General features: G+C 42.8%; 1 protein-coding gene across 15 annotated transcripts in view; it reads left to right on the top strand.

Moving 5' to 3' along the window:
- Anks1a (ankyrin repeat and sterile alpha motif domain containing 1A) overlaps positions 1–12,690 on the top strand; it is a 178,642-nt gene that overhangs the window by 87,242 nt on the left and 78,710 nt on the right. For 13 of the 15 annotated variants that reach the window (XR_013425240.1, XM_078020166.1, XM_078020157.1 and 10 more), the window contains 2 exons: positions 3,901–3,993; positions 10,003–10,123. Coding sequence is in view for 13 of the 15 variants with exons in the window: in XM_078020166.1 (XP_077876292.1) it covers positions 3,901–3,993; positions 10,003–10,123 (214 nt within the window). In the remaining 2 variants the exon portion in view is untranslated. Of the gene's footprint in view, positions 1–3,900; positions 3,994–10,002; positions 10,124–10,681; positions 10,699–12,690 lie in introns of those variants that run through there. The other 2 variants (XM_078020160.1, XM_078020169.1) reach the window with 2 other exon arrangements.

Raw genomic sequence — 12,690 nt, 5'->3', positions numbered from 1 at the left:
CTCATTCCTGTGTAGCCTGGGATGCTTGTTGTATGTTGTTTGTTCTCTGGAGAGCAGAGTTACGCAATGAAATGAGTCCCTGTCCGCTCTGAGTACATGCCCACTTCCATTTGCCTCCAGGGAATTATCCATTTGATTTGGACAGAGTCTGTGTTTAGCAGGGTCATAGCAAGGTTTGATCAGGCATAGCATTTATTAGTTTGTGGTATTTCTATTTTATCCAGTTACTACATCTCTAGCCACTGAAGTGTGAGGATGAGAACAGCTCTCTGCCTGTGCCATTCTCCAGCTCTGCCTTCCAGGCTCAGTGCTTCTTTCTCTAGTACTTGCTTTTATTGCTAGTCTTGTACATGGTTCCCAAGACTCCTGACTCCCTCTCTTCCCTCAGGGTTATGCTGGACCTGAGTCACTGTCCCACTGACTACTTCTTGCATTGCCAGGCATAATAATTTAGGTTTTGAGCACTGCCCACTGGCGAAGCTGGCCTTGCTTTAGTAGGATGCCATTGTTGACCCACCTTCAGAAGTGTTTTCAGACAGGTGTTATTTCTTCTTGTGTAGAGGCTGGCCTTTCCCTTTTGGTTTGAATCTGGCATATAACTATTTTGATTCTCCTTTGGCTGTCCTTGGTCTCTCCAGGTGTGTTCTGGGAATGACCTGTTTCTTAGAGTGTTCTTTTGTTGAACTCCTTACCATGTTCTGCTTTTCCCTGAAACAATCCCAGTATTTCAGTGTGGATCTTGGAGAGCCGGCTAGACTGTGTAGCCCATCGAGTGGGTGTTAGCAAGGACTATGATGAAACTTGTGAATAGTGAAAGCAAATGCATCCTCTGAGTACCACTACTGAGTGCTTCTTGGACAGCTAGTTGTTTTGTTTGTTTATTTTTGTTTTTTCACTTCTTTCACTGTTTGGCACAAATAAATGAATATAGCAAATCCAACTATAGAAGATGACCTTGCTTTAAATGGTGCTTACAGATGATGCCCATTAGGGGGAGCTGTAGCCTTTGCAAGAAGCAGCCAGTTCTGTGAATGATTTACTCCAGCCCCTTTGTTCCATCCTGCTGTAGGAGCCCAGCCTCCCCTGGTCTTGCTAAATAGAAACTGTTGCTTCTTGGGGTGCCTGCTTTGCCATTTTTGCTTGTGTATGAAGGGTGTTGGTCTTCCATATTTCTGACCCTTGCTAATTAATTGTGGCCAAGGAGTACATCTTCGTAAACATAATGGATAATATATGTAAATCAGTTCTGTACTTCCAGGCTTCTGGTCCAACATTTTCACCTTAGAAAAAGGTAAAAAGGCTTATGGGCACTTCTGTTTCCCTCTAGTGTCCCTGATAATCACATCTTCTTAAGAGGGCTTTTGTATTACTCTTTTCAGGCTTTTTTAGCCTTGGATCCTTTAGGTTGGATCTTTTCTGCTAATATGTTTCCTCTGGTTTTCCTTAGCAGCTTTTCCCAAGTTTGGTTTACTGGTGTGTGGTGGTGGTGGTGGGGGTAAGTGTGTGGATATGGGCCTGCATCCTTCAGCTATTCCTTTTCTTACGTGCTGGCACTGGAACCAGGCCTGTTCCTGCACTTTCAGAGTAAAGAAGGGTGGAGAAAATGGGACTTCAAGGGAAATTTGATCTAAATAGCTTTGTTAGACATTAAAACACAAACCTGTTCTGAAGTTATTGCCATTGGAGATCTTCTGGTTCCAGGGACTGTGGGGATACCTGATTCATTGAGGTATAATACTGAGCAGAGAAGCATGGGTTAACAGAGGGATCCTGGATGGCAACGTGGTAACACTGGGAGCTCCTGAAATGTGAGAAGTGACTTTCTTTGCAACTTCTCTGGGGATCTCACTTCATTCAAATTGACCTCTGCCCTGGTTTTCTTGAAGTACTGTTTTAGCCAACTAATATGCAAGCCAGGGAATGTACGCCCTGTTTCAGGATCCTGTTCCCTTCAGTAGGAACACTGACTGTCAAGCATAGCAAGAGCTTGGGAATATAAACAATGCTGAAGTTACAATGAGAACAGTCACAGATCTCTCTTCAGCTTTTAGCTTTGGGTTTCCTTCACCAGGATCATCTGTGTATTCTTAAAATTGTCTACCCATGATCTGTCTGACTGACCAGTGTCCTCTCTAAAGTGAGTTTCTTGCTGTAGGTTAGGAGTTGGAAAACTGCAGCTCACCAGCTGCCTATTTTTGTAAACACAGTTTTGTTGGAACACAGTTACACTCGATCATTTACATATTGTCGTTCCTTATGTACTACATGTCTATTATATGACCCTGTAAGAAAAAGCTTGCCTCAGGGCATGGTGGCACATGCCTGTAATCTCAGTGGCTCGGGAGGCTGCCGCAGGATTGTGAGTTCAAAGCCAGACTCAGCTATTTGGTGAGGCCCTAGGCAACTCATTGAGATCCTGTCTAAAAATAAATTATGAAAAAGGGCTGGGGATGTGGCTTAGAGTGCCTCTGGGTTCAATCCCTGGTGGGCAGAAGGAAGGAAGGGAGGGAGGGAGGGAGGAAGGAAGGAAGGAAGGAAGGAAGGAAGGAAGGAAGGAAGGAAGGAAGAAAGGAAGGAAGGAAGGAAGGGGCAAGCTTGCTTTAGGCCTGACAACTGACAAATACTCCTTTTTAAAATGAGCTTAGGTCACATAGTCTTTATGCACTGATGATATGGACTATTCATTAATGAAGGAGGAGACTAAAGATCAGTGATTTTGTTTGTTTTGTTTCGAGATGGGATCTCACTGTGTCGCCCAGGCTGGTATCAAGCTCCTGGGCCCAAGTGATCCTCTTGCCTCAGTCTCACAGGAAGATGGGGCTCCAGGCATGTGTCTCTGTACCCGGCTCAAAGACTGATTTAGAACTTTTTTTAGTGAGTGGCGATAGACTAATATTATCACATTGAAGTTTGAATAGGAGTTGATGTTTTATCCTCGATTACTTTTCTCAGTACTTCCTCATATCCTTGGTTTTAGGACCATTTCACAAGTAGATTCTTTTTTTTTTTTCTTTTTGGTTACAGGTGGTTGAACTCAGAGGCATTTGACCACTGAGCCACATCCCCAGCCCTATTTTGTATTTTACTTAGAGACAGGGTCTCACTGAGTTGCTTAGCGCCTTGCTTTTGCTGAAGCTGGCTTTGAACTCTCAATTCTCCTGTCTTAGTCTTCCAAGCTGCTGGAATTACAGGCTTGTGCTACCGTGCCCAGCCACAGTTGATTTTTTTTTTTAATATTTATTTAGTTGTAGATGAACATTCAGTATCTTTATTTATTTTTATGTGGTGCTAAGGATTGAACCCAGTGCCTCACACATGCGAGGTAAGCACTTTACCACTGAGCTACAGCCCCAGCCCCCGGTTACTTTTTAAATATTTTTTTAATGTTTATTTTTTAGGTGTAGATGGATACAATACAATACCTTTATTTTTATGTGGTACTGAAGATCGAACCCAGGCCCCGCCCATGCTAGGCCAGTGCTCTACCGCTGAGCCACAACCCCAGCCCCTACAACTTGATTCTTTTGATCTAGAGCTTCTTCTTTTAGAGTAGACTGAAAACTGAGCCACAGATTTCCCTTTACTGAAGTTTTATGTAGGGCATTTCCCATCAAGCCAGTTAGGAGTTTCCAGTGCTGGTACTTGTCACTGTGGTCTAGGGTACAAAAGAGGTGTTTATGATCTTTGCTACAAACATGAAAAACCACAGAGCTTACTAATTGAATTGTGTATGTATGTGCGGGGTTCTCCATCTGTTCAGAAACCAAACCTCAACTTTAGTCTCTTGGGGGAGTGCTTGACATTATTCTTTTTCAATTCCAATGGCTAAAATAAAGGTAAATCAGAAAGTTGGATACTTAAAGAAAGCAATAGAGGAATTATTTATTTTCTCTTCTGTAGAGAGAACGTCCACCGCCTCCAGCAAAGCCACCACCAGATGAAGAGGAGGAAGACCGCATAGATAAGAAGTATTTTCCCTTGACAGCTTCTGAGGTAGAGGGTTGAGGGTTTACTCCCATCACTGAAACATGGGTCTGTGGCGAAGTGAATCAGAATGTGCTTAAAGACGGCTGTGCTCTCTTGTCCCCCACTCCCACCCCTCTTTGTGGTTCTGGGGTGAACCCAGGGCCTCATACATGCTAGGTCAGGGCTACACCTCAGCCCACTTTCTCATTATCTTATTACTTCTTTGGTTGGTAGGTTTGTATTATGTGTATCATTAATCTAGAACATGACCTTTTAAACTTACCTAAAAGTACTGAAAGAATTTTAATGTAGCTCTCTAGCAACAGGCCAAGTGTTGATAAACCATACCACATAGAAAGTAAAACGTTCACATTTTTTTCATGACTCCTATAAGCTGGACAGTTCCCTTCTGCTTGTATACTTGTGTTGTCGTTTTTTTCTTTCTTCTTTCTTTTTATTTTTCTTATTTGGGAGGATTGGACCCAGGAGTGTTCTACTTCTGAACAGCATCCTCAATCTCCCCCTTTCATTTTGCGGGATGGGGTGGGGTGGGGGTGGTACCAGTGATTGAACATCACTTAACCACTGAGCCACATCCCCAGGTGCCCCCAAACACCATTTTTTTTTTTTTAATAGTTTCACTAAGTTGCATAGAGCCATGCTAAGTTACTGAAGCTGGTCTTGGAACTTGGAATCCTCCAACCTTAGCCTCCCAAGTCATTGGGAATATAGACATGCCCCCACCACACCCAACGTCCCCAGCCTTTTCTTAAATTTTTATTTATTTTTTTATTCTTTATATTTTTTGTTGTTGTTGTAAATGGACATAATACCTTTATTTTATTTATTTATTTTTATGTGGTGCTGAAGATTGAACCCAGTGCCTCACACGTGCTAGGCAAGTGCTCCACCACTGAGCCACAACCCCAACCCTTAAAATTTTATTTTGAGAAAGGTCTTGCTGAGTTGCCCAGGCTGGTCTCCAACTTGTGCTCCTCCTGCCTCAGTGTCCCTAAGAGGTGGGATTAAAGGAATGTACCACATGTCTTTTGATACAAAATGTTGAGTGTCCCCTAATCACTACTGTCTACACTGTGCCATGTTTGCAAACTTTGGTGGTTCTGCCTCATTTTATTTCTATTTTTGCATTTTCCTGTTCACAGCATACAAAGACTCTACATAGTACAAACATGAATTGAGTCATGAACTCTGGATTAGGAAAGAGGAGGTGTGTGGAAAGGGCAGACAGGAAAATCAAAGGAGGTCATTTGAAAAGAAGTCAACCTTTTTACAAAAGAAATATTACCATGTAGCAACTAAGACTTTTTTCCCTTGTATGTGAGAAGAAAATTATGCTTTCTTTGATCTTTCTTCTTTAAGTTGCTCCTTTAACACTTCCTATCATTCATAGAATACAAGTGTGGAGTATTTATTCAAAATGTAATATAATTTTAAAAAATTACTTTATAGTTTATTCAGAATCCTATTATTCTTTTTAAAAATCAACTAATGTAAACCAGCCAAGTCTCACCATTTTATTCCTAGAAGTTGGAATTATCATTTTCTCACTATTGCCATGTACCATCAGTAAGACAGGTTAGGTTATTTTGTTCAAAATAAACACATGGAACCAAAAGGATGGCTTTACTTTCAGAAAATGTATAAATTCAGCAGTCGGGTGTGGTGATGCATTCCTGTAAAACCCAGTGATTCGCTAGGCTAGCACAGGAGGGTCACAGGTTTAAGACTAGCTTGGGCGACTTAGCCTGTCCCTATCTCAAAAAACAAAAAGGCTGGAGGTGTAGCTCAGTGGTAAGGTGCTTCTGGGTTTATTCCCCAGTGACTGACAGACAGACAGACACACACACACACTATATTAAGAAAGCCCTTTTAAAAATGTAAAAATCTGTGTTAGAGATATAGAAAGATTTCTACAATAGCCACAGATTTTCTCGTTTCTTTTAAATTATTTTTTTAGCTGTAAATGGACACAATATCTTTATTTTATTTATTTATTTTTATGTGGTAATGAGGATCGAACCCAGGATCTCACACATGCTAGGTAAGCGTACTACCATTGAGCCACAACACCAGCCCCTCCTTATTTCTTTTGGTCCCTTATTTATAAAATGCTTATTGTCATGTCCCAACCAGTTGTCCCTAGAATTGCACCCTCTTATTACCTCTGAGTAATGATACTTTGCTAGTTGGTACAAGTACATACAGTAAGTCCCTACACATTTTTCTGCAAATAGCGTCTTGCTTTATTATTCCCCCACAACACCTTTTTTTTTTTTTTTTTTTTTTTTTAACAAGGAGAAAGCTAGTAGTGTGGAGCATATTGAGTTGGGACTGGGTCTCTATAAATGCTTTGTGCTGCCTCTTTAACCAGGAATCTGATTAGAAATTGCTAATGCCTAAGAACAGGGACAAGACTCTTAAAGAAATATGTGGTAACCAGGATTTCTGTTTTCCCAATAGTAATGTGAATCAAAAGGTGGCAGGGCATGGGGGAGAAATCTCCATATTATTTTCCTGGATGGGATAATCTGAGATTTATCTTTTAGAATGTACTTTTGAATATCCTAGAATTCTGTTTGAATTATTGAAATCTTGACCAGCACAATCATCATTTGGAAGACCATGAGAACTCTGAATTTGCTTTACTGGTAATTATGGTGCACAAATATATAAGTGATGCAGCCTGACTCATTCTCCTTTTAATGATCTAGGTAAATATTTTACATAGGCCATGGTCCAAATGAATAGGTCTTCTCCAAAAGTGAACTAATTTCTTTCTTTCTTTTAACTCTGTGATCTTTTTCACAGAACATAACTTTATATCTTAAACTCTAAAAGCTTTAAAGCCCTAAATTTCATGTATCAAGAGACACGGTCTTCACCCAACTTAAGGGTTTTGTCTTTGGGAGGCGATCTGCCCCAACCTTTGTGTCCTTATCCCTGAGGATTGTCATCATGAGATGACCCATAGAAGCTTGTAAGGGAAGCTGGAGGACACCCGGCTCTAGGAGAGGTTAGCACAGCAAAGCCTGATCGCAGAACCCACTTTGACGAGTTCAGAGCACATGCACAGGCACACCCTGATGGACGCTTCTGCCCCACAGAAGGGGCTGCCAGCTGTTCGGACTCACTGTGGCCTGCTCTGTACTCAGATGTGTTAAGCTTTCCTGGGGGCTGCAGCTGCTATGGGATCTCTTTCCAGAAAGCCACCCACACCCCAAATGGACATTCCACTGATCACAGTTTGGTGGTGGCTGCTTGTAACTTCTCTCTGCAGCAGCAGTGTTGCTTTCTACAGAGAAGAAAATATATATATTTTCAACTTTGATTTATTGCCAACCCTGGAGGAAAAGGGGAGAAAAGATTAAGAAGTAATTTAATAAAGAGCAGAACCCTTTCTGTCGACAATCAGTTATTGCCATATTCACGAGGACACCGGGCTTCTTAGTGGGAACTAGGATGGCTCGAAGAAAGCAATTTATTGCTTTACTGTGAGATTTTAATCCCCTGGCTGGTAGGGCCCGCACCAAGAGGAAACGAACACCGTCCTTTATTATCTGGGTAGGAGCAGGGGACTCTCATTAGACAGCTGAAGGAAGGAGAGCGTTCCAAATTGGATGGAGAAAAAATGAAAGCCAGAGAAAATGAGGCCGGTCTGATCCAGAATTAGGGGAACTGAATTTTATGTCTTTGGCTCTTGCTGTGAGCTCTCTCTGTAACCCTGGGCAAGTCCTGGGGCCTCTCTGAGACAGGTTTGTCATCTACAAATAAAAGGGCTGGACAGGTGCTCTGGCTGTGACTGTGACAGTTAGCTCCCTTCCACCTCTGACCTTTGTGGTCTTTGCTTTCCGTTGTCCTGCACAAGAGCCAGGCACAGAATGAAAGCAGGTCCAGCAGCCTTCGTTTTCTGGAGACATTGGTCTTGTTCTGTTTGAGAGGAAAAGATGGTGCAAGCTAGGCATCCTGGCTGTCAGCTTTCTCTCTGGGAAGCCCACCTGGGCTCTGTGTGTGGAACTCACAGGGAGTCAGGTTGCCGGGGCTCTGCTGTGGGAGTGTCCACCTGCAGAGCCTACCTCTAGCCTGGAAAGCCTGCGCTGTTGAGTAGACACCATGTGAACTGCTTGGTGGTCCCTCTCTGTTCCCTTAGTTGTGTTCCTATGAAGAAGCATGGAATAAGTAATGCAGGCAAATGGCTCCTTGTAATGAAATAGCTTTTAGCTTCTAGGTGGCTTATGGAGGTTCCTGCTGAGCTTAGCAGAATTTTGGAGAAAGACTATCATTCTGCCTTTCGAGTGGCAGCCTCCATACAAACAGGAGCAGCAGCTTCTCATTTCATCTGAGATACTAATCATCTTGTTAGGCTGTAATAGAGCCAGCAGTTTGCTTCATAGAAGCAAAACCCTGGTGAATCACAAACCTGGTGCACTTCCAGTGGGATGTGGGATACGTCAGGGTCAGAGGTTCCTGGGTGCTAAGGAATCATGTTTGTGGGGTGTCATTATTTTAGGTTCAATTGGAAATCCCCCATCTCTACCTTATTCATAATACATTATTTACCTAGCCCTGCTCAGGAAGAGATTTTGTGCTTTGGTTTGCTATTCTAATAGCTAGTGTGTGATTATTCTTAATTTGCCTATGAGGCACATTGACACCTTAGGACAGATGAGTAGACTTATCCTCTAAAGTGAGGGTCTCCATTCCCTCTCCCACTGCCACACTAGTACCAGTGATGGTTTCCCTGGCTTTATTCAAGGGAAGCTTGGCTACTCTGGATTCATGACTAACTGTGGCTACCAGGCCCTCAGCTGACTGAAGCCTCAAGTAGGCAAGGGTAGAATTAGAAGCCAGTTATTTCATCAGAGACACACACTGCCTGAATCTGGGCCTTCTCAGTATACAGAGCTGCTTTTACCTTGTGGAAATTCAGATTTCCTAACCACTTGATTCTTCAGAGCAGGGATTGGTGGGAGTTATCTTAAAAAGTTGTATTGTAAATATTGAAGGAAGCCAGCTCTAGGGAAATCCTTTCCTACCGTCCCCAGGATCTGTGAAGAAAGACTCACAAAAACAGACTTTCTGACCACTTTGTTTTAGTAAATGTCAAGCATGGAAGTCACTTTTGTTTCTTCATGAGAAAGTGGAAAGGACTCTAGCCTTTGGTTAGTATGGTACATATTAGGAAAGAAAGATGGACAGAGATGGTCTTCATGAAGCAGCACAGTAAAGATTATGTGGAACACTGAGAGATGCAGAGGCAAGGGAAGGAAAGGTGTTGACTTTTGTCATTTTTTTTTTTTGAAGGATAAAGTGAGATAAGGAAAGGGGAGTGTTCCAATCAGAGTCCACTGAGATTTGAGGTATAAAGTGTAAACTAGTCTGTTGTGTAATGCTGTAACAAAACACATGAGGCTAGGTACTTTATAAAGAAAGGAGGTTTATTTAGCTCGTAGTTTTGGAGGCAAAAAGACCAAGTCAGGCAGCCCGACCTGTTCAGCTTCTGGTTAGGACCTTTTGGCTGTATCACAACACAGCAGATGCATCACATAGTGGGAATATCTGCAAGAGCAGAGAGCAGTGCCTTCAGAAGCAAGAGCTTGAGGAGGTGCCATGCTCACATTGTCACAACTAATTTGGTAGCACAACATTGTGCTACCGATTTAGGCCCAGAAGAACTCAAAACCTTGAGAGCAGCATTAATTCATTCCCTCATCGCGAGTGGGGCCTCCAAAGCCTGACACCTCCCATTCTGCTCCACCTCTTAAAGGCTCCAGCGCCTCCCATTACCACCATACAGGAGACCAAGCTTCCAGCACACGACTCTGGGGGACAAGCCCTAGTAGGTGTATAACCAGAAAACCAGTCAGGGTTTCATGCGACACTTGAATCATTCAGCTTCTCTTCCTCTTCTCCATGATCCTTCGATGCAAAGACAGCAATAATCTAAAATTTGTCCCACACCACCTGTCTTGGTATTGGCCTTGTGTACAAGGAGTACCGGCTCTTTCTCCCTCTCAGGTCCTGGCCACGAGACCCAGGATTCAGGGGAGTGCAGCCCAGGAAGAGGACGAGCACCCTTACGAGCTGCTGTTAACAGCAGAGACAAAGAAGCTGGTGTCAGTGGACGGAAAAGCAAAAGGTACACCCCCCCTCGCCCTGACCCCTCCATGGCAGCCCCAGTTCCAAAAGAGTTTTACAAGTTTGTGATCTTGGGTGGAAGGGGAAGACCCTGTCACTTTGTCATTGGTTGGGTTGGGGCACTTGGGTTTCGTGGCAGCCTGGGGTGGTGGGCACATCACAGTTTTTCATTTTCCACCTCTGAACTCCACATTCAATTGGATTTGCCATCCTCTGCACTTGTAGCCAGAGGAGGTTAGGTTGCCCACGTGGTATCGGCAAGGAGAGGGCCTGCCAGCATCATGGCAAAGGTGGATCTGGAGCCTCAGTCCTAAACCCTCACGGCCTTGCGTGGAAAACACGCCCAACAGGTCGGTCCCTTTGGGTTCAGGCTGATGGCACAGACTCTGCCTTTGAGTCCTGACCTCAGAGCGAGACACTCCTAGGGAGGGGCCCGTGATTGGCTGCCGCTGAACTAGAGTACTCTGTCGCCTTGGCCTACTTTCTTTGCCTCTGCAAAATTCAGTTTCCTGTGTGAGGGAGCAAGTGCTGCAGGACTGACATCAGCCTGTCAATGTAAGTGCAGGACTGACAGAGGTGAGTGTGGCTGGAGTCTCCTGTCAACCTGGTCCTCCCAAGGACAGAGCAGAGGGGCGGTGCAGTTCCCACTGCATTTTGAAGGAAGGCCCGGGGTCTTTCCCAGCTCCCGTTGGCTTGCAGGTTCTAAGTCCTTTGTGGGTATTAGTAATGACTCTTTTCAGCTCTGAGACCCCCCCAGGGTTCTGATCGGAATGGGGGATAAGGTGGTTTCCTTTGAAATCCCCTCTGCTAGACCTTTCAAAGGGTATGGGATGGCAAAGAGAAGATATGCATATGTGTGTGACATTGCAGACCTTCTTTTTAATGGCCCTATTTAAAAATTTTTCTCTTCTGGCATGTAGACACTATTTTGTGGTCATTTCCATAGCAATCTCTGTTTTGTATTTTATGGTTTCCATTTGGAGCTTAAAAAAAAGGTCATAATTTAGATATATAAAGTTTATTCATTTTGTTTACAGTTCTGTTAGTTTTGAAAAATAGAGTTGTATAACTGTCTCCAGAATCAAAATACAGAACAGTTTGATCACACAAAAAAATTTCCCCGTGTCTCTGTACAGTCAGCTTCTCTTAGCCTTGGCAACCTTTGCCTGATGTCTGTCCTAACGGGTTTGCCTTTTCCAGAGTGTTATATAAATGGATTCAGACGGGCTGGGGATGTGGCTCAAGTGGTAGCACGCTCACCTGGCATGCGTGTGGCCCAGGTTCAATCCTCAGCATACAGGCAAAGATGTTGTGTCCGCCAAAAACTAAAAAATAATAAATATTAAAAATTCTCTCTCTCTCTCTCTCAAAAAAAAAAATAAAATAAAATAAATGGATTCGGTCAGTATGTACCCTTTCGCTTAGCATAATACATTTGAGATACATGTGTTGTCACATATATCAGAAATGTGTTCCTTTTCATTGCTGAGTTCTATTCTGTTGTATATGTGGTGTACCACAGCTGAGGGACATTTGGGTCATTTAGAGCTTTTGACAGTTACAAATAAAACTGCTATAAACATTTGCACACAGATTTTTGTATAAGCCTAAATTTTCATTTCACTTGGATAAATGCATAGAAGTAGAATTGCTGGATCCTAGTAAATATTGTAAATATAGATATGTATATGTATATCATTAACTTTGGAAAGAAACCACCAAACCATCTTCCAGAGTGGTTGTACCATTCTGCATTCTGTCAGCAGTGTGTGAGAGTTCCAGTGGACATGTGTCCTCCCTAGCACTTAATATTATGATATTTAAAAATTGTTAGTCATTCTAAAACTTAGAATATGGGTTTAATTTGCATTTCTCTAATTGAGAATCTGTTAATGGGATTATTTACCACTTAATGAAATATCTGTTGTTTATTTTTTTTAATTTTTTTTTTAGAAGGGAGGGAGAATTTTTAAATTTTTTTTTAGTTTTTGGCGGACACAACATCTTTGCTTGAATGTGGTGCTGAGGATCGAACCTGGGCCACACACATGCCAGGCAAGCACACTACCGCTTGAGCCACATCCCCAGCCCAATGTTGTTTATTTTTTAAAATCAGATTGTTTCTTTTCTTATTGAGTTGTGAGTTCTTCATATATTTTGGACACAAGTTCTTTAAGGTGTTTTTTTTTTTAAGAGAGAGAGAGAGAGAGAGAGAGAATTTTTTTAATATTAATTTTTAGTTTTTGGCGGACACAACATCTTTGTTGGTATGTGGTGCTGAGGATCGAACCCGGGCCGCACACCTGCCAGGCGAGCGCGCTACCGCTTGAGCCACATCCCCAGCCCAAGCCACAGCCCCTTTAATGTGTTTTTAATGTGACTTTGTCTTGACAGTGTACTTTAAAGAGCAGAGATTCTTAATTTGAAAAAGTCTGTTTATGCATTTTTTATTAGTTTGCAGTGTGTGGGATCGAACCCAAGGCCTCAAACATGCTAGATAAACACTCTACCACTGAACTGCGTTCCTGGCCTATTTTGTTTTATTTTGAGGTATGCTCCCACTGAGTT

Source organism: Ictidomys tridecemlineatus, chromosome 8 (assembly GCF_052094955.1).
Source record: "Ictidomys tridecemlineatus isolate mIctTri1 chromosome 8, mIctTri1.hap1, whole genome shotgun sequence".
NCBI lineage: Eukaryota > Metazoa > Chordata > Mammalia > Rodentia > Sciuridae > Ictidomys > Ictidomys tridecemlineatus.
The sequence above is the reverse complement of the archived record's forward strand: the minus strand, read 5'-3'. Positions and strand labels throughout refer to the sequence as shown.